This window comes from Squalius cephalus (genome assembly GCF_949319135.1).
Source record: "Squalius cephalus genome assembly, chromosome: 7".
Classification (NCBI taxonomy): domain Eukaryota; kingdom Metazoa; phylum Chordata; class Actinopteri; order Cypriniformes; family Leuciscidae; genus Squalius; species Squalius cephalus.
The window spans coordinates 2435597-2458675 of NC_137128.1; the positions used below are offsets into that span (position 1 = coordinate 2435597).

Here is a 23079-nt window from a genome sequence, read left to right on the forward strand (position 1 = left end):
TAATGAGTGAAGACATTGTATATCTATTGATATAGCGTTGAATGCTCTACAAATAATAATTATTAGTTGATAACAAACGATATAGCGTATTAATTAGCCCACATTTAACTCAATCTCTATAGACTTTGTCCTTCTACATATTCTGAGATTGAGTGTGTAGCCTACAGTTAAACTTATGATCTCCGGTGTTGTTTTGAGTGTTTTAGACAATTATGAAAAGCAACTAAACATTTATTTGATTTGACTCATGTGAACCCATCTTTTCTTTAATTTTAATTGTCATTTTTATTGATGAGAATGTTTATATAAAAATCGATATACATAAAATGGATGGCATTATGTCTGTGGAAAATTACATGATGGATAAAAACAGACAAAGAGAAGTTTTTAAACTCAACTAACTAATCGTAATTGAAACCTACTACAGCGCATGCGTATTAACACGTCAACCACGTATTTGATATCAGTGACGTCAGCGAGGACTTTTGGAAAGGACTAGTCTTGGGCTGTGTTCGAAACCGCATCCTTGCCTACTATATAGTAGGGGAAAAGAGTAGGCGAGCGAAAAAAGTATGTACGAATCCTCTGTATTCATAAAAGAGTAGGCGAGAATTACCTGGGTGACGTACTAATTATCGCAAGATTCGGACGTATGTATACTTACAGTGCGCTCGAATATGCCTACTTTACTACTCTATAGTAGGAGAAAACAGTACGTGAAGGAAGCAGTATGTTCGAAACATCAGTATTCATAAAAGACCATTGCTTCCGGACAGATTTTCGAGTGATACTTTTCTATCCCAGTAGGGCACGTGAGAGGATACATCATAAAGAAAAAGAAGAAGAAGAAGAAGAAGAGGATACGTCATAAAGAAGAAGAAGAAAAAGAAGAAGGATACGTCATACTCGAACATGACGGAAAGGATGACGGATGAGAGTGTTTTCAAATGTGAGTATTACAAACCCAATGATCGCATGTGTTGAACTACTGTACAGTAAACTGTTGAGTTGTTGAAGGTGTAAAGACGCTATATAGTATGGTAAATTTGTGATTTTGCTGTAAATCACATTTTATTATGTATAGCTAACAGAGGAGCTCCAGTAAGGACACATACGTCTCCAAAGTGGATTTGCATACATTTTAAACCGTATACATCTTAAATACAATTACTAAATGTCTATTTAATATCTGGCAAAAAAAATCTTCTATAAGAATTGCAGATTACTATGTCTAATAGATATGAAATAGACATCTGAGTGGTGTATGTGTGCTGTTGTGTAGGAGAATTCACTGTTGTCAACACTGTTTTCATTAGACGAATGTTTAATACATTTACATAAAGTAACTAAACATAAGTAATCTATTTCATTTGTCCATTAGTGCTGTTGAGAAATTGTGGAACATTTATGATCAACATGTAAATGTAGTGTTGAGCTCATAAATCACAGAGGTCACGTGAATCTTATTATAATAAAATAAAAAATAAAAATCATTTTTGCAGGATCTGAAATGTCCGCAGACAGGGGTGAGCACTGAGGATGAGGAGGCCGGAGCTGATCCTGGAAGTGGAGCCATGGATGAGGCCCTCCATCACTCCATCTCTCCTCCATCACTCCTCCATCACTCCATCTCTCCTCCTGCCCTCGGTGCCTCATGTGGGCCGGATGTTGCTGTGGCCTCTTCATCCTCAGTGAGGCCAGAGCCATCAAGAGCCAGGAAAAGGCCTAAAGACATAAGCCGCTTTCCGACCGGAGGAACCTTTTCACAGTTCCTAGAACTATTGGCTAAAGTACCCGGATGTCGGCGTGTTCGCACCGCAGGAACTAGGAACGATTTTAGTTCTAGGAACTCCATTTGGAGGAACTAATTTAGGTCCTACTTCAGAGTAGGGTATAAACCAGCACTATAGGAACTACCCGTGACGTTAGTGTTCGCTGATGACCGAACGCACGCAGAACACCAGCACCCGCCATTTTTAAAACAGCTGTAATGTAAACACACAGATTATAGCCTATATATTTACTCCATAAACTAACTATACAAACATGGAAAACAGTGATAGATGGGTCTCTAAACCTTTATGCTGAAGAGAAAATCCAACGCAACTTTGAGGGGACCAAGCCAAACATGATTATGTTTATCTGCCCAGCTAGCAACACTGGACATCAACCACACGGCATAGGCTAATAACCTTTTTCATATACTGTCTACTTTCTATAACAGTTCTATCTAATAAGATATTAAACAGTACTGTTAGACAGATCGCTAACTAATAAACACAGAGAATGCGAGCATTGTTTGCTCTGGCGTTCTCAGCGCCGCCAAAATAAAGGTCCGTCGCTCCGTCAAAATAAAAGTCGCCGTGCTTGCGTCACTCCCTTACCCCTCCTACCAGTTCCTATGGCCACTTGGCCAGTGCGAACGCAAATAGCAAAACCGAGTTTGGGGGAGAGTAGTTCATAGAACTGTTTAGAAGTGGACAGTTCCTATAACTAAGTTCCTGTAACTACTTGGTCGGAAAGCGGCTATTGAGGATCTTATCCGGGAGATGGAGGAGCGAGAAGAGGAGAGAGAGCGAATAGCAGCTGAGAGGGAGGAGAGACTGTGGAGGAGAAGGAGGACCGAAGAGAACAGGAGAGACGAGAGAGAGAGGAAAGAGAAGAGAGAGAAGAGAGGTGGCACCGGGAGGCAAGCGAGAGAGAGGAAAGGAGAGAAAAAGAAACTAAAGAAAGGGATGAAAGATTTCTTAATGTCCTTGAAATCCTTGCCAAAAAATAAATTCTATGACAAAAACATCTTATGATCATTTACACATTTGGGTTAATGTGAATTAAATTATATATACACATACATACACAGTACTGTGCAACAACAACAAATGGTGGCCTAAGACTTACAATACTATAAAACAAACAATTTGTAGGCATTCACAGTACATTATAGACTTCTAGAAATGTAGTGATACTTTAAGATTGTGATCAAATTCATAAATTAAATATTTATGAAGTGATGAATAATTAGTGAATGTGTGGTGTAATGTAAAAAATAATAATAAAAAAACACTTTAAAACAAGTTTTATTGGAGTGTATTTATGACTTCTAACTGCACACAGAGCTCAAGGCAGGTCATGGAGGGTTCAGTCCAACACTCCTGTCTGTAATCTTCAAGTTCTCAGTTATTAATTGGTTTAAATTGATTCAGGTGTGGATAATTAGGGTTGGACAATAGCGCTCCATGACCTAAGCTGAACTTGAGACTGTTTACACAAACTACCTTAAAGGGTTAGTTCACCCAAAAATGAAAATTCTGTCAGTAATTACTCACCCTCATGTTGTTCCAACCGCGTAAAACCTTCGTTCATCTTCGGAACATAAATTAAGATATTTTTGATTAAATCTGAGAGCTGATCACTCCTCCATAGGCTTCTAAGTGATTGAAACTTGCTGGCCCAGAAAAGTTATTAAAGACATTGTTAATATAGTTCAAGTGACTCCAGTGGCTCAATCTTAAGTATATCAAGTGACGAGAATACTTTTTGTGTGCAAAAACAAACAAAAATACCGACTTTATTCCACTATTCATTTCCTTCTCTCTGGGCCTCTAGTTGGTTCATGTAGTGTTTTTGCGCTGCACGTCTGTGTTACACGTCATCACGCATCACACACATGACCAGCATCGACCAATAGTGAGCCTACGTGGTGACGTGTAACACAGACGCGCAGCGCTAAAACACTACGTGAACCAACTAGAGGCCCAGAGAGAAGGAAATGAATAGTGGAATAAAGTCGTTATTTTTGTTTGTTTTTGCGCACAAAAAGTATTCTCGTCGCTTGATATACTTAAGATTGAGCCACTGGAGTCACTTGAACTATATTAACAATGTCTTTAATAACTTTTCTGGGCCAGCAAGTTTCAATCACTTAGAAGCCTATGGAGGAGTGAGACATAGCTCAGATTTAATCAAAAATATCTTAATTTGTGTTGTGAAGATGAACGAAGGTCTTACGGGGTTGGAACAACATGAGGGTGAGTAATTACTGACAGAATTTTCATTTTTGGGTGAACTAACCCTTTAAGTTTTGCATTAACTACACACAGTAAAACAGTGACTAAAGGGTTAGTGAACACAAGCAAATAATCCAGTCATTATTTACTCACCTTCATGTTGTTTGATCCCTCTGTGTTTTTGTTTTGTTTTCCTGAACACAAAAGGTGATTTTGGTCAGGTTTGTACTGTTGGTTTAATACAATACCAGTCTTTCAGACATTCAGAAGCTTCTAAAGCATCATCTAATGCCAGTACGCTTCTGAAAGTTGGGCTCCAGTGACTGATATTGTATGAAACCAGCAGAACAAACTTGATGAAAATCCCCTTTTGTATTTAAACAATAAAACAGAGGGATCTAACAGCATGAAAGCACGTAAATAATGGCTGTATTTATATGTTGAGGTGAACTAACCCTTTCACCCACCAAATAGAAATTGTAGTAAATGTATGCATGCATTTTGTATTCTAGTAATACCTTGATGAAATAAGCAGCTTTGAGCATTTATGCACGAGACCCTTTCAAAAAAAGCTTTACAAAAATCAATCACATTTATGCATTTGCCAGATGTTTTTATCCAAAGTGACTAAATGCATTTATTACAGGGACACTGACCCTGGACCAGCCTGGAGTAAAGAGCCTCGCTGATCGACCATCTTCTGCTAACCAGTTCAGGGGTTTAGCCCACTACACCACAGAGGGAGTAAAGCTCTAACAAATATTTGCATGTAATTGTAAACCTATAAAATTACATTTGGCAAGAAACGTAATGCAGGTGGGCACGTGGTCCGCCGCTTCATCAGAGCCGCAGAACGGGAACAGCTCTGTTGAGATGGCAGTGAGATGTGGGGTTCACCGCCTGGAAACACATGATAGTTTGTTAGAACAATACGCTTGAATAAAGCAATGTTTCATGTGGTATTGACTTGTATAAGTATTTATTTATTGTGATGATTTCTTTTATTCATTCATTTACTTATTTTTATTCATGTTTCATATTGTTGTCAGTAAATAAAATATATTAATGAATTCATGCATTAATCATTGCTTGAATAAAAATGTCAGCTGCATTTGTCTGGTGTGTATTCATGCATAGCTATGTCATATGACAATACAACAGAATTAAGAAAATGTTATATAATTAAGTGTTGGTCAGCATTTGTCATTATTATTGTGTGTTGGGGTGGGCTAGTAATGCAATTCATTCTGGGGTAATCTTAATACTTGCTTTGCGTGAGTATAAATCATCAGTCTTCTCCACAGGCGAGATCTCCGAGAGCTGCCCGACGTCTCCTGTGTGCACACATTCGTCTAACTACTGCAGACAGGCCAACCGTTTCAGACGCGGATGAAACCCGCTCTGGTTAGGTGTACTGATGCAGTCAGATGTCATGCACCTGTTGCTCATAACTTTTAAATGGTTGCGCTTGTGATAACCATGGTTCGGATTACGTGGGAGCTGAGCTCCTATAGAGCGAGGATGAGCAGTAGAATCACACACCTGTGGGGGTCTCTAAACATCATCAGCACCATTATTTTAAATAAGACTTAAAAGATAGGACAAGATGCCAAACACATGGATCTCGGATCGTCATCATACTACATCCTTATGCTTCGCCTTCTGCCAGGACTCTTACTGACTTTTCTCAACTCACAGAAGTGACGTCGACGTCCGATCTAGTGTAACAGGTACAGAAAGTGTTCTGTTAAAACATATGTATTGGTTGTTATAATTCACACAAAATGGTTCTTCATATATCTGGTGTACCTGCCTGAATGAGCATCTTTCCCCTTTAATTGCTGTGATGTCATCATGAGCCTACATCATTTCCTGTTTTGTCTCCTCCTCTTCCTCATTGCGTTGTTAATGCACGGAAGAGGTGGGTTATTTTTGGCTCCTGTTAATCTTCATTAATCTTTATTTTAATTGTTGCTTTTATGTCTATATCTTCATTGCAATTTATGTGTATTATGTTATCTTACTTACCTGTGTGGTTATTTTTGTCAGTAGCATAACCCATCAGGCAAGTGTTATTTTAACATGGGCGTAGTTTCCCCACCACTTTTTGCTAAGGTCGATATTGTCCCCACCATTTTTGAAACAAGCTAGGACTTTTATTTTTTTATAACTTTCTGAATGTGTAGACAAAACGGCTAATATTTGAGATTTGGGGGGCTCTTATTTTGGAAGACAACATCAGAATGTCCCGAAACATTGGAGTTGACACCGTGAGAAGGTGTCCTCTCCATCTGAGGTCTGTGGAAGCTTTTTATGATTTTCTGAACGTGTAAACAAAACAGCTAATATTATATGAGTTTTGGGGGACTCTTATTTTGGAATTCAGCATATCATGCAGTGACAGGCTGTGAGGTGTGCTAAAATCTTTCTTTCTTTCTGACTGACAGAGAGACAGACATACAGACTAATGCTGAGTCCCAATTCGCATACTTTCCGTCCTAAATAGTATGCGAAACTAGAATTAGTACGTCTCAAATCGTAGTATGTTGAAATGAGTATTCCAAAGATACTCGGATGGTCTACTATTTCCGGTTAGAACTCGAAGTGCAGATCAATGCACACTCTAACGGCTAATATTTCCCACAACCCATTGCGTGCGGGAGGGAGGAGCTTTGTGGTGATGTAAACGTCTATGTAAACATGGCAGTCGGACGCAGCAGCGGAGATGAGCCCTCAGCTTTTAAGTGTAAGAATTCAAATGTTTAACCCTAATTAAAGTTATATTTTATTGTCTCGTAATATTAATGGGTTTATTTTGTACTAAAAAAGTACGGTGTTTATCTTGTAGGGTCCGATGAAGATACTGAGCGCCTCATTAACTGGCGCATTGCCAATGACGCCCTTTTCACTGGGAAAAGAAACACAGCAATCAAAGGTTTTGAGTAGCCTAAGTAGCGCTCATTGATATTTGTATGCTTTTGTAGATGCTGAAGTAATTGGTATTTTACTTTATTTGTTATGTGTCATAGGCTTATATATTTGCTGTTATATTGTGTATGTAGGAAAAGTCTGTCCCAATGTCTATCCCTCTGATTTGTTATAGAAATATTATAGTGAGTAATTAAATACATCCACTGTACAACTCCTGTAAAATGTTCCTCTGGGTTTTTTAGTCCAAAAGTGAAAAGTCTAGAAAGGAGTAAGTTAGTGTGAGAATTATTGGAGCTCTAAACACTCTCATTTAATGTCTGTTTTATTACTATTTTACGGTCTACAAGTGATACTCATAGGGTTTTAACTTAGTAACGCATGTTCTGTGTTTGCTTTATAAATTCAAAAACTTCCAATGATATTGTTGTGAATAACTTGTAAATGTGCTTGCTGTGTTCTCTTCTGGGTCCACAAGAGCCTTCGTTCATCAAAGCAAGGTTTCAGGGGCATGGGTGAAGAAAAAGTGGGAAAATCTTAAGCAAAAGTACAAAGTAAGTAAATGTGATGTTGTATGTTGTCTTCTATTTTTCCATAAATATAAATAATTGGTACTATACGGTTATCCGGACCACATGTGATGACCTACCCCAACCCCGCCCCTAAACCTGCCCGTCACTGGGGTTACGACCAACCAAGAGCGGTTGTGGTCACGTGTGGTCACGTGTGGTCCGGATAACCGTATAGTACCAAATAATTAGTTAAATAAAATGTAAGTAATTGTGAGTCTTTTTCCCACAAATGTTCTAGGATCTTAAGTGTCCACAGTCAGGGGTCAGCACAGCGGGAGGGGAACTGGAAGTGGTATGGGGTGACGGATGCTGCATTAGGCTCAAAGCCATCCATCCATCACCCCACCAGTGTTAATGCAGTCAGGTGACCAGGATGAGGCTGTGGGTTCCTCTCCCTCTGTTCCTGGCCCTTCTAACACTGGAGGCACACAAGGGAAGAGAGGGTCAGGAGAGAGTGAGCTTCTTTCCTATTCGAGAGAGCTGGAGGAAAGGGAGGCTAAGAGAGAGGAAGAAGCACAGCAGCGAGAGGAAAGAGGAGAAAGAGAGTTTGAAGAGAGGGAGAGAAGAAAAGAGAGAGAAGAGAGGGAGAGAAGAGAAGAGAGAGAAGAGAGGGAGAGAAGAGAAGAGAGAGAAGAGAGGGAGAGAAGAGAAGAGGAAGAGAGAAGAAGAAGAATTTAGAGTGAGAATGGAGATGAGGGATGAGGAGATAGCAGCTAGGGAAGAGAGGCTCCTTAATTTGATGGAGGTCCTGACAAAATCTTTAATTAATAAATAATTGTAATTAATTAATCAGTTTGTATAAAGAGTTAATCAGTTATTATAATGAATAAATAAATTAATCAAATTGTAAATTAAGACCATCTCTGGTATGATTTTTCATTCTGTTTGAGTGATTATGGTATTAATTCGTTCTGGCTTACATTATATTCCAGGAACAAAAATATGACCATTCTTTAATTCTACAGTAAATGTAAAATCCATTGATAATATACATTTTATATATACTTGTGCAAAATCAGTTTTGTGTGTGTGTTTCTAGTAATTGTTGGTTTGGTGTGTTTGAGAGCTCATTGTTACAATTACACAGCAAAAGTTCTGAGACATTTTTATTTGTGCATGGTAGAAAGCAAATACTGATCCTGACATAATGACATACAATAAATGTGGAAAACTGAGTAAAAATATAATATTCAGAAGTAAACAGTATAGCTGACTTAATGTTAAGCTGACAGAGTCTTTATGCCAGAATGTTTATTTTAAACCACTACCCTCTAAAAATGATATATTTAACCAAATCATTTGCATTTCTCATCCAAACAACGCCATCTCAAACTTGGCACTGCACTTACTCGTGCCCGTAGCGAGACACCTGGACTAACGGTTCGAGAGATATGCGGTTAACAGACAGACAGACGCTTCTGTGTATATATGACATATTTAGTTATACCCGCTGTCACAGTCCACCATAGTTAATATCAGTTAATTATGTCCATTGGAATGAATGCAGAATCTGAAAGGGTTAATATAAAAATTAATTGCCACTGTATTCAGTTGTTGACAATTGATTGAGTTTATGAAAATCAGTATAGCATTTATGAACAAATTTGATTGACACACTACACAGAGTATTGTTTTTCATATATAGTAGACATCTGAAATCAAGGGTTGAGTAGTGGTTGAGAAGCAGCCAGGACAGGAACATCACCACCTCTATGTCTTTTGACCATCCATGGTCAACCTGATAAGGCAGTGCCTCTGTGCGGTTGTTTATGGATGGTCTGGTCAGGGGCAGATAGGGGCGGAGGTCAGGCGCAGATAGGGGCGGAGGTCAGGGGCAGATGGGGCGGAGGTCAGGGGCAGATAGGGGCGGAGGTCAGGGGCAGATAGGGGCGGAGGTCAGGGGCAGATAGGGGCGGAGGTCAGATAGGGGCGGAGGTCAGGGGCAGATAGGGGCGGAGGGCAGATGGGGCGGAGGTCAGGCGCAGATAGGGGCGGAGGTCAGGGGCGGAGGTCAGGGGCGGAGGTCAGGCGCAGATAGGGGCGGAGGTCAGGGGCGGAGGTCAGGGGCGGAGGTCAGGCGCAGATAGGGGCGGAGGTCAGACTCCCTGTCCAGAAACATCCTCAGGATGGGGCCGCTGCATTCAGCTGACAGTATGGTGTGGGGTTATCAGGCTACAAAACAATAAATAAAAAGGCTCTAGTACAGTGTCATGCAAGTGTCTTTTTTTATGTATTTCTTTTGATGTTTCTGTCTTAGATTTATACCTTACTATAAACCCTTATGAAAATAAACACCTTTTACTACACTAACCATAGTTAAACCACACAGACTTATTTGTAGTAATACTGTGGCTGTACAAATGTCAACTTTATCAGTCCAACCAAAGAAACATGGTTACTACACTTTTACTATAGTAAAAGCATGGTTCATTTTCATCTGGGTATTTTTGAGTATTATACATAAGTATAAAATTAAGTATAAAATACGTTAAACAATAGTTACACTATAAACTTTAAATATTTTAACTTTAAAATAAGTAGCTTTCACACACTGCACATGAACGTCAGAACCAGCCGCCTCACAGACGACCTGCGTTTGGTTGATCTACGACGACGCCCTGCTTCACTCCTCAGTTTGGTAGAACACGACATTGTAAATGTATTGTGGAAAAAACGATGAGGAAAAAAGATGGGAATAGTAAATAAAATGATATTGGACATATAAGAATGAATGAAATGTAAAATGTTTTGTTAACAGTCTCGGTGTGCGTAACTAGGCAACCACGTTCTCGTTCACGTTGCATGACGTCATCGAAGTATGTCCCAGAACGTGCATACTCTTTTGCTACACACTCAAAAGTATGTACTTTTTCCTCACAAAAAAGTACATACTTTTAGGTCGTAGTATAAGTAGGCGAATTGGGACTCTGAGAATTGGGAATGTGAAATTGCCTTCGCCGGAATATTACCTGTTTTTAGTTCTGACGGTCTTACCGTAATAGGGTCATTCTACAGAAACGTCCACTTTTGGTATGGCAAGATGTCTTAAAATTGATTTCTTTTTCTAACATTTAAACTTACACCACATTATTAGATTACCCTTTGACTTTATGAATACACATAAATTACAGCTTAATGATTTTTTATATTTTTTGTACATTTATTTAAAGACCGCATGTACCATTTTTTTTGTCACTGGTGTTACCTTACTTCTTTGGCAATATTAAAGGTTTTTATGAAATATTAATTATTTTTTTTTTCAGCACACGTAGACAGAGTTAGCGAAAAATAATAATAATGCAACAGATAAGGAGATTATGTTTTATTTATTTTAATCAGGTTTGTTAAAAGTGTGCTTGAATGAGGTTAGTTCATCTGCACTACCATCTATTTACTATAATAATGAAAATATTTGAAAACCAGTTAAAATCAAGTAATGATGCAATCCTTTAAATCTTAACTTTTGAGTGTAGCAGAATAAAATGGACGTAACATTATTACTGTCACATGTGACATTGCATTTAATGTGAGAGAAAAAAAGACAGTAACACCAGTGACACAATAAAGTTTATCTATAAATGGGAGTCACCGGTGTTACTGGTGTTACCCATAAGAAAGGTGACACCAGTGACAATTTTCATGAAAAATTAATTTTACAAAATGGCTGCTGCAAGGTAACAAACCACATGTTGTCAATCATGGTATACTAACTAAATTAAGTAGTTTAATCCATTTGTATTCTAGTTTTTTTTTACAATTACCTAACAGTAAAGGAGGTCATACCAGTGACTTCAACTAAAAGCTTCATATGAAATCACGAGATAAATGAGAAGATTTCTGATAACTGAGAAGAGACAGTGGATCTACCATGGGCTTTTCTTCATAGATATGCAGGAAACTGGAAGAAGGAAGTAAAGTGATGTCATCAGTGTGATTTTTATTTCAAAATAAGAGATTTTTGTTTAACGGTAACACCAGTGACACAACTCCAGGGGACCACTACTTCCATTATACATTTTATAATATTTATTCTGCATTTTTTTTATATATATCATTTACATAATATATTTGATAGTTATGTATACATTATTGTATTTTAAATGGTGTAAAAATCTGTTATTGACCCCAAAATAAAGCATTTTCCCTCTGTACATGACTGTGGGGACGAGCACTTCTGAGGTGCTTGGAATTATATATAATTAATAAAAATCAAATATTGCCACATTGATGGCTCAAGAGGGTGTAATTGTTCAAATAACATATTGTTTTATTTTAAAATGTAAAGACATTGTAACCCTAAAGTGTTTTTTAAGTGTAATAATTCTGTAAAGGCTAGGGACAGAAAAATGGACATTTTCATAGAATGACCCAATAGCCAGTGTATACGCGCACCGCGAAATATAGGGGCGGCTAGTTTGACCGCAGTGTCAGCACACACTCTCTCTCCCACACTCTCTCTCTCTCACACACACACACACACACACACACACGGGGAAAGGACTAGTCTTGGTTTCCTCCCCCATCAGCACGCACACACACACACACACACACACACAATTCCAACGCTCCTCTAACACAGAGATTACAGAGCAGTGTTTGACTGATGACCGTCATTCCACACACACACACACACACACACACACACACACTTAAGCCCGGACAGTGTCCATTCATCAGAGCTTCAGTTCGTAGGTATAAACACAGATCAGATCCTCCTGATCACCACACACACACACACACACTGGAGAAGAAGAGCGAGTCTCCTGCTGCTGAGATGAAGATGGAGTTTGTTAAAGAGGAGTGTGAAGACATGAGTGAAGGAGTGAGAGATGAAGACACTGAGGAACAAAGAGGTTCGTGATCTTTCTTCAGTAGCGATAGTGACTGTGTGTGTGTGTGTGTGTGTGTGAGAGAGAGAGTGTGTGTTTACAGGGATTAAAGTTCTCCGTCGCTATGACGGATTTCCGTTTATTGCAGGGTTCCCGCCTGTCCTTATGTCTTAAATTCACTTTTCATAATTTTAAGGCCGTAAATATGCTTGCATTTCTCAAATGGTGTAATATTTTTCTCTCTGTTCTGTCCGTCCGTCCACACTGAGACGCGTTTCTGTTAATGAAAACGCACTCCAAAGTGGATACATTTGAAAACGCCGTCTTCGCGTTGTAGTCATAGACTGTATTAAGATAGGTTGTTGTAGTGAGGACTGAAACCGGTGTTACAATATATTCGGTTCATAAAAAAATATCTGGTTCCAGTGGGTGGAGCTATCGCGGATATCCTCGAGACCATAGCGTGGGCGGGGCGAGGGGGACAGAAGTTATCAGCGCGAGCGCTTCGTTTTGTTTTATGGAGTATTTATTTCAAACAGGTAATAAAGTTGAACGAAGTTAAGCTTAAACTAGCCTACTCGTATATATTTTTATAAATAATTCATCGTTTTGTAGCATGTGTTTCAGTACTCTGAGTTTACCTGAACTGTACAGACCTGATCCTGTAGGAAGCGTTGGAAGACCTTTTTTTATTTTATTTTATTTTAGTTAACGAAGCAAATACAAACAAATCAGGTACAATGTAAAAATCTTACTACGAACCTACAGTGCACATCTTAGAAAATAAATACATAAAAGAACAGAAGAACAAGGAGCATGTTATAAATGGCAAAAATAGCATTTACATATTCCAAAGAAAATGAATCAAAAAGGCAATTATTCAATAAGATGGTTTATAAAAGAAGCCATAGTTTCTCTGCATTCTTGTTATTAATCAATAATAAAGAGTTATAAAAAAAGTTTCAGCTCATTCCTCCATTTTGTCTTGAAAAAACGACATTTATGTATGAAATGTTTACTTAACAAAATTACATTGTTAATGCCAAAATCACTGTGATCATTGCGAAAAATACCAAATTTGATTTCATTAATTGTTAGATTCATCATCTGAAGTCCTTTGGAGACGAACAATTGTTGAAGGTCCTGCCAAAACCTTTGTACAACTTTACTCGAACAGAAAAGGTGATCCAAATCTCCGGGTTCATCTTCACAGAAGCTGCCGTTTCCTACATCCTTTTTAAATCGCTGTTTAAAGAAATCATTAGTTGGATAAATCCTATCCATAATTTTAAACTGCATTTCTTTCGTCTTTGGCGGGACTGGGAATTTTAAGTATTTACATCTAATCTTTTTTATTATCTCCTTTCCAAAGTGTTTGAGAATATAATCTGTTCTGAGAGAGCTTGCTTGGCAGTTCAGTAAACAGTTCCTCATAAACTTGCTGTTACATTTGTAATTCTGAAAATGAATGCCATTAATGTAAAGTTGTCTTAAGGAGTGACTTTTGAATATATTATATCCTGCTTAATCATACAAGTGCTACTGGGAGAGCTTTCACAGTCTGCTTAAACTTCATTTGGGTACAACTAATTAGAAATCTGTCACAGAATTCCACATGTTGTAAAACATTTCCTTCCACATCCATGAAGTGGGAAATAGCCCAGACACCTTTAGAGAACCATGCTGGAATAAAGAGAGATTTTCTATTTACCAATACCTATTATTCCAGATTGGTGTATTGTGTGGTGTGAAGTTATGCTTGAATATTAGTTTCCAACACAGAAGGACAGGTGGAAATCTGGAAGTTTCATAGGAAGTTTCTTAAAATCAAAATCACATTTTAGAAGAAAACTAATGCCGCCTACTTTTTCAAAACTCCGACTGGGGATATAAGACCACAGTGAATTTTGATTTTGAATATAGTTTTTCAACCATCTAATTTTCAACATACCATTCATACAATCAAAATCTATTGCATTACCACCTCCGTCCTCGTAAGCAGCCCCTTTAGGCACAGGATCAAGGGGTTAACCTTTGACCCGACAAGCCCTTGATCATGTAGTTTTGACAGAAAGTGTTGATCGTTTGAAGTTGTTGTTATAATAATAATAATTCATGGTATCTGACAAAGTGTTGAAGTCTTTTGAAGTTGGTATAATAATAAATAATTCATGGTTTGACAGTTAGTTTTGAAGCCTTTTGTTATCTGACAGGAAGTTATCGCAGGATACTCCTCCACATTCCTGAGCGCATCCGGGCTGTACTGTGACACTGATAAGGAAGAACTGTGGAAGTTTATCTCACACAAACGTTGAACAGCCATTCAGTTCTTTTAAAAGAACATAAAATAGCTTACTAAAACTCACACAAAAAGTTTAAATAAATTGGAGTTACAAATTGCAATGAGTCTCTCAAAGCGTGTGTGTGTGTGTGTGTGTGTGTGTGTGTGTGTGTCTGTGTGTGTGGAGATCAGACATCAGAGGAAACGTGACCATCTCTCTCTGTGTGTGTGTGTGTGTGTGTGTGTGTGAGAGAGCTGATGATACTATAGCAGGAAGCATGACACTGCTAGATGGGAGAAATCTTTAACAAAAAAGCCTCCAGAATGGAGGTCAGAGGTCATGCTTCCTGCTATAGCTCTCCCCAGAGTCTGTTCATGCGGCCACCAGACAGATTTTAAACACCGGATTTACACTTCTACATGTACTTTGAGTAGATAACCGATAGTATATCCTCAGTAAAGGGTTTCACCCTGTGTGTTTCCACACTGATTAAGGATAGTTTGGGAGATACAAGTAAAAATGATCTTATACGTGTAATAGATCATAGCTACCAGTAAGATCATGCTTTGAGTTAAGACGAGTAAAATTAAATATTCGCTCAATTCGCTGTGAATAGGATGTTGTATCAACTCCGAGCCACGAGGTGGCAACCATTTCCATCCCATGCCTGGATGCGCTGCGCCACGGACCACAGAGGCACGTCCCCTCTCTGAAACATGTGTGGGGATTTTCCAAATGATGCAGCTTAGTCTAAATAAGAGCAATGTGGAGTCCTCGATTTCTTAAAAACAACACACTGTGACAAACGTTGACAACATGTTGTATGGACAAAAGATCTAAGACGTCTGAGCACAGTTTTTCAACAATCTAAAGTTTTTGAACAGACGCTGTTTAGTAAAAATAATACTTTAGGTTAAATTTACGCAAAATCATTTATATCATACATGAGTCTTAGAAGATAAATAGAAGATATGAATGTATTCAAACTTTAAAGATTTCATTTAAACAGTCTTTTAATTTTAAAATATCTAATTTGAACTTTTAAATGTATTTAGTATAAACTCTGGATGTGCTCTGGAGCGCAGACTAGCTTTACTGTGACATTATCCCCCGAGGCTCGTCTGGTCTGTAACTCCTCTCGTCTCTGTATACGGGTCAGTTCACACTGTGGTTTATCCCTGAAGGATCTGGGGCTGTTTTGTTTATGACAACTGAAACTATTTGCTTTTTGGATTGTTTTTTATCATTGCATAAAGAACTACTTCACCTCTCTGGAAATGTAAGGTTTTTTATTTATATATTTATTTAGCTAAAACTTTGTTTACATTTTTTAAATACATTTTAGTAACATGTGTTATTTTTCATTGGTTATATATTTTATTAATAATTTAATTTAAAATAGAGATTAGTTAATTTTTTAGAACCGTGTGTGTGCGCGCACAAAACAGCTTAGAAATGATATTAAATTATTTATTTATTTATTTATTTCATTTTTGAAAATGTACAAATGTAGTTTTCTGTGATGGTCGTGTTTAGGTGTACGGGATAGCATATGCAGTTACGGTACAAAAATCATTACAGCTATGGAAAGCCATAAAAATTGAAACCCCGCATGGACAAAAAATGCTGATTGAATCTTTTCACATAAATGAGATTTAAGTCGACTAAGTACAGTTTTTCAACAATCTAAAGTTTTTGAACAGACATTGTTTAATAACAATTATACTTTAGGTCACCGTTAAACAAAATCATTACAGTAATCTTCTAAAAGATAAATAGAAGATATGAATGTATTAAAAACTTTAAATATTTAATTTAATCAATCTTTTGATCATATAAATAAGATCATCTTTAAACTTTTACGATTATGCTTTGAAATAAATTTAGTGTGAACAAAACTTTGCATACGCTCTGATTTTATTTTTTATTTTTGTTTATCTAAAACTAAAACAATTGGATCAATAAGATATTTATATTATATATTTTATATACTTAAAGAGAACTGAATGTTTTATGTTGTTTTAGGTGGTCCATCAGTGTACGCGTAGGGTCCCCGGGAAAAGGCTTGCTTCCCCGCTCTTCTCGTTAGGTCAGCCGACGGCCACACACGCTCTCGTGCCTCCGAATCCTCTTTGGGGAACATCTCCGCAAAGCTGATACCTTCCGTACCGCATACTGGCGAGTCTTTGGTTTTCAGCCATACTTCATCCTTCACATGTCTCAATGCAAACAGGATAATGACTTGCCTGGTGCGGTTATCCTCTCGTTCGCCAAGTCTATGAACAACATCCACCGCGCGCTCCATGGGCCAGTTTTCTTCCGTATGGGAATGATGGTCGCTCTGAGGTTTTCATCTTTCCTCTCCTTTAGCCCCCTCACTCGGAGACACGGCCTCATGCTATATCGCTTCTGTTCCATCACTTTCTTCTTCAAGTCTTTGTTTTCCTCCAGTAAATGGCTATTAGCCCTCTCCAATTCCAACACTCTCTTTTTAACCTCATTTAGCTCTTCCGAGTTGAACTGGTTAAACTAGCAATTTTAAAGTCTTACTTGGAGTTGGCGGCGTGGAGTCTGGTCCGCGTTCCCGCTTTGATTGCAGAGCTACATCCATTGCACAATACTTTTGCTCTCCGTCCTTTGGCTTTTCTGATATTATAGGATCTGAAGAGGTCGGCGGCTGCAGTATTGCTGGTTTAAGTATCTGCTGAATATTCATCGTTTTAATTCGGGTGGAGTAAATTAGTTTAGATCATGAAAATCTGCGGTCTTGAAGAGAGCTCTCAAAAACTCCGCCGCCATCTTGGTACCCGTTGGAAGACCTACAATAAAGGCATTTCTCCAGATTTCCCCAGATTAGTTGTTGCTGACATTCTATGATATAGAACTGTTCGTTTCTCATGAATGACAAAGGTTAAGATTTTTAAAGGTGTGTGTGATTGCCTTTTAAATAAATATTTACTAATATATTTTTGTTTTTATTCTGTCTCCCAAAGTTGTCTGCATAATATTAAAATAGCCTTTAAATTATAGGCTGATAGCTCAAGACAACATAAGAACTGAAAATCTTTTTCATACACAACCTTTACTTTATCAAAGGTTGTCATAAATGTTAAGCTTCAGATGCATTAACAGTTGCTTTCTCTAGCAACGCTTTAGAACGTTGGTCAAATTAAGTGATAATGACTAACCATTAATCATAAAAATAGGCCTACATCTGATCAGTTTAGTAATGTTATCATTCTTATGTAATCTTTTTGTAAACAAGTGAACACAAAAACACACTGGTGTAGAAGGCATGGGTATACCAACAAATTAAGGAAAGGTATATTTATAAATACATATTTTAATAATATAGTAAATATTTTATTAGTCCTGCTGTATTCATTTTGTCCTTGATCCCATGTTTTTCTCGTTTTTACAGATGAATATGAATAAAATATGTAATTTTAAGACACTATCTTACTATAAAAGTAATTTCAAGTTAATGAAAATAATTTTTACACAGAAATATGTTGAGGCAGATGTTTTTGTTTATCAATTTTAAACAGTCTAGATCATATTTAGGATAGGTAGATAAATTATATTATAAAAATGTTATATATATTATATTCTTTAAATGAGAATACTTTTTAATTATATGTCCATGACCCACCACACCTGAGAAACTTATTTTCTGACCTCTATTTCTGTGCAATTTACTATTGTACACAGCTTTGGCCAGTACATAATTGGTTCAGTATTGGTTCAGTACATATAGTTTGTGAAGCATTCAACATCCAATTAGCTATGGTGAGTCTCAACCACAATTCATATAAATAAACCTACCCATCTTTGATGAATTTGTCATTTTGGCTGTCACTATAGATAAGGAAATGTTTAAAACCTTGTATGAATTGAACACATCTGGAAAGGTTCCTCAGTGTTTCTAAAGAAATGAAAGATATGTCCTTCTTTGAAGGGCACAGAACTTCACAATGAGAGGCGAGTTAAGAAACACTTAGTGATTTCTCTGTCTCTTCATGATCAAAACTTCCTATTTTTAGATGAGGTCTTATACTATATTATACAGTAAGGTTTTTATTTGCCCTAGATGCAAACACCCTTTATTTTGTACTCCCATGCATGATATCAATGAAATAATATTTGAAATATGGCAGTGCCAAATAAAAAACAAAATTAAAGAATCAATTTGCTAGAGTTTTGTCTCTGTTTTATTACAATTAAGTGCACTTACCTTTGGAATGGTACATTCGAAACTACAAATTGCACAAACTGAGTATAACATTACTTTAGTTGGACCTTGCTATGTATACATCAATACAATTGAAATAATTATCACTTAATTTGACCAACGTTCTAAAGCATTGCTAGAGAAAACAACTGTTTAAGCAGCTGAAGCTTAACATTTATGAAAACCTTCGACAGTTGTGTATCAAAAAGATTTTCAGTTGAGTGTAAAGCAACATAGCATGCAACTCCAAGTAGCCTATGTTGACTTGAGCTATCATCCTGTAATATAAAAGCTATTTCATTAATAGCCTACAGACAACTTTGGGAGACAGAATCAAAACACAAGAATATATTTGTAAATATTTATTTAAAGGGGTCATATAATGCCATTTTTGTACAAGCTAATATGATTCTTTAGGGTCTAAATTAAAAGTTTGTAATATACTTTAATTAAAAATTCTCATTAGTATTGTAAGAAAACACTCTTTTTACCTGGTCAAAAACAGCTCTGTTTTCAGCACGCCGTTTCAGTGCATGTGTCTTTAAATGATAATGAGCTTTGCTGACTCCGCCCCTCTGTTCTGTGGAGCCCCGCCCCCCTGTTCTGTGCGGACACCGTTTTAATAACACAATAACCATAACGCGTTGTTTATTATAAACGTTGGATTATGAATTATATTGAGAACGTCGTACATAGAAAACATGCCGTAATGTACCCTGAGTGTAAATAGCCGCATTCATCGTGAAGCGTGCTAGCGATTTGCAAAGATTAATATAAAGATTAATATAAAGGTTAATAAAACGTTACACTCACTCACTTCTTCTGGAGGTGCAGCGGGAACACGAATAGTTGGTACCGATCCTTTTTTCAGGAGCAGCTGCTTAGTAAAACCAGCTTTACTGACCTCGTGTGTAAAGCAGTCTGGTGTGTGAAATGATTCGCGCAAACATGAAAGCATTGACGTTGATCGTGGGGAATATTCCCTTCGAAAACAAACTCAGCCACTGCGTCTTCAGGGGTTCGGATTTAGGAACATCAACATGATGCTGTGTCAGCAGCGGCTCGCCCATAGAGGGCGCTGGGGCGCCGACCTCCCTGCCAGTTTTTTATTTTTATTTAATTTTTTATTTAATAATAATAAGTTTTTAATAATCTCTCATTTAGAAAAATGATCTGTTTTAATGACATGCTATTAATGGTTTTACTTTAGAATGTCTTTAGAACCCTCCAGAATGATATTTGCATTCACTTCATGTTGGTGTAGTAGTAGCCAATAGGCTGTCTTCCCTGGGCTCCAGTTCGCTCAGCCCTACAGTGCTGGAATTTAAGCCAATGGTTCCCCTGTTGCTGCGCAAAAAAAGTTTATATTTTGCCAATCATCGTCATCGAATTTTATGGTTTGGGGGCTCTGAAAATATCGCCCGTAGTACCAAGATTAGAGCAGTGCACCTGCTGCGCGGGACATTTACCTCAGAGGAGTGCGAGTGCAGTATGGCAGCGCCGGCGACGTCGAGTAGCATTAGTTGAGTAAAGTTGGCAATAAATTCACAGATTCGAACTCCCCGGAACTAACTCGTGAGCTTAAACGTTGTTACTTCACAAATAGCACCTCTTTTTAATCGTAGTATGTAGACAAGCAGCTACAACCTAATTTTCCTCAAAACGAGCTTTCCCTCGCAGTGGACAAAACACATTGATCTCTGTGCGCAGGCGTCAGAGAGGCAGATCCGAAGGGACCGTCTGCAAAGTGCAAAACCCGAAAAGCATTACTACGAAAACAGTCAATAACTTCACCGTCACACACTATAGTGTCATCAAATTCAGTTCACACATCACTGCTGTTCTGATGGTTATACTACAACACTTATTTTGTATAAATATCTTTTTGCATAATTTTTATGATTATTATTTATGAAAAATATTCAATAACTGCACTGTAATTCACTGTATTGTTGCCAAAGTCAATTTACACATCACTGATGTCCTGATGGTTATACTACAACACTTATTTTGAAAAAAAAATTGGTTTAAAATTGTACATACAATTGTTGTCCAGAACTAGATTGTTGTATTCTCTATTATAATTTATCGTTATGCGTTTGCAGTTTTTCTATCTGGACACGTAGTATAATAAACATGCAACTTGTTCATTATAATTACCTGTGAAACTGTTGATTTCTACATGGCAGTTCAATTAATATTGTCTTTTTAGACCATAGGTATTGACTGGTTTGAGTTATTTTATTGGTATAAGCAAGGGACATGGGTGGCCTAAAATGCACCAGAATGCAGGAAATCACATCTATGAAATAAAAAAAATTCTGGGGGAGGAGCCCCCAGACCCCCGCAAAAACAGCCCCACCTAAAATATTTCTCACCAGCCGCCACTGTGCTGTGTTCATTATTACACCCAAGAACAGACACCACACTCGCTTAGACGCCATTATGCTCATACACAGTGCTCCAGGGTATCAACAATGACGCGCGGACTATGATGACAGCTCGCTCACGAGCGAGGGCGGGTCTGTGTTGAAACGCTGCTGTCAATCAACAATCGTGGGAGGGGCGTCCGACCGTGTGACGTCAGTCGAACAGCTTGATTAGAGAGAGGGGAAAACATATAAGAAGATTAAAACAAGTAATAAAAACTCAGTGAGTGTTTTAGCGCAATTTTCTCACCTCATGGGATCACAACACTAAAAGATAGTAAATCTTTTCCTGGATTTTTTTTGTGCGTTCCCGAGATTAGACCTTCCTTAACATAATGCCGAAAACCCGAAGTCTCTAGGTGGTCTGGTTGAGGAGTAGATAGAAGTGCAAGATTGGTGCGCACAGACGCACAGAACAGAAATCATGAGTTAACAATCGCAATTTGTCCGGTGGAAAATTGCGCTAAAAAACACTGGACGGATTTTTATCATTTTATGATGGTTGTGTACAGGCACTGCCAACACACACTTCAGTACAATCAACTTGTAGAAGTGCATGTACCATTATATGACCCCTTTAAACATGCAATAATAGACATTTAAAAAGCTTGATCTCAGTCAAACGAACAGTTAGGAGTAGTTTAGGACAAAATGCGATCTGAGGCGCTCACGCTAATAACTTCTGTCCCCTGGCTTGTGTTGGTCGCCCCGTCCACGCTATGGTCTCGTGGATATTCGTGATAGCTCCACCCACTGGAACCAGATATTTCAGGAACCGAATATATTGTAACACCGGTGGTGTTTAAACACGATGACGTAAGTTTAGTCATGTGACGCATATTGTACCAATAGATATTCATGTTTATACCAGTATTGTGCCTGTTATGTGCCGTTCACATAAAATATTCTACATTGCACACTCTTCATATCACAGTCCTGCAAAGATGACAGAGTTTACGCACATTTGCTGTCCTGCGGCAATACATGAGAGCAGTTTTAGACCAAACATATGGTGTCTGCGTGCGACCTGGACCGCATCAGTGAATGCTGAGATATTTTACTAAAAATGATCCTGTCAGGAGAATTGCGCAATAACTTCATTATTTATTTTTCCATCTGAATCATATCAGTGATGTTTTGTGGGGTTTTAAGCATGCGCAGTAAAGGTGAATTTAGCGTTTTTCATCCACACTGAAACGTTCAAAAACGCTAGTGTGGACCGAGAGCGTTTATAAACGAAAACGCCATTTTCAAATGTATCCGGATTAATGTAGACGTAGCATAGCCAGTATATAAACTGGACACAGCGACCCCATAGGATTCAACAGAGGAAAGTGAAGTCAAGTAGAAGCACTTCTTCCTGATGGCTGAGCGTAGCCTACCGCAAACTGAGCTTGACGACGTAGCTGTGCCGAGAGAAATCTGAATCATTCCCTTCCGAATCTTGCAGAGACGGAGAGTGTGAGTAGGAGGTGTCCATGAGCTGGAGCAGGAGAAACTTTTGCTATGTATTCTGATTCATTATTTTGTCATTTTGCCTCGACGTCCCCCCGATCGCCCGCGAGCTTCTCCTCCTGTCCATACGGTAATCTCTCTACTGTGCGACAGAGAGTCGCGTGGCTGTGACGCAATCGTTAGCCTATTTTTACAAAAACTGCTTCTACGGGGCCATAACGTAAGCTACAGAGTAATGGAGCCTTTTATACATTTTAGTGTTTCTTTAGAAATAAATAATGGACAAATGGAGTCTTCAAACGCCTCAGATGTAAAGTTATTCGCTGTCAAAGTAACGCCAAAATGA

General features: G+C 38.0%; 1 protein-coding gene across 3 annotated transcripts in view; it reads left to right on the forward strand.

Annotated features, from left to right (window-relative positions):
* The first annotated feature begins 11975 nt into the window (after nt 1-11975).
* Nucleotides 11976-23079, forward strand: part of znfl2a (zinc finger-like gene 2a) — a 109983-nt gene continuing 98879 nt past the window's right edge. For 2 of the 3 annotated variants that reach the window (XM_079876504.1, XM_079876505.1), the window contains exon 1: nt 12054-12360. In XM_079876504.1, the coding sequence (XP_079732630.1) occupies nt 12111-12360 (250 nt within the window). In that variant the 5' untranslated portion in view covers nt 12054-12110. Of the gene's footprint in view, nt 12361-23079 lie in introns of all 3 variants that reach the window. The other variant, XM_079876506.1, reaches the window with a different exon arrangement.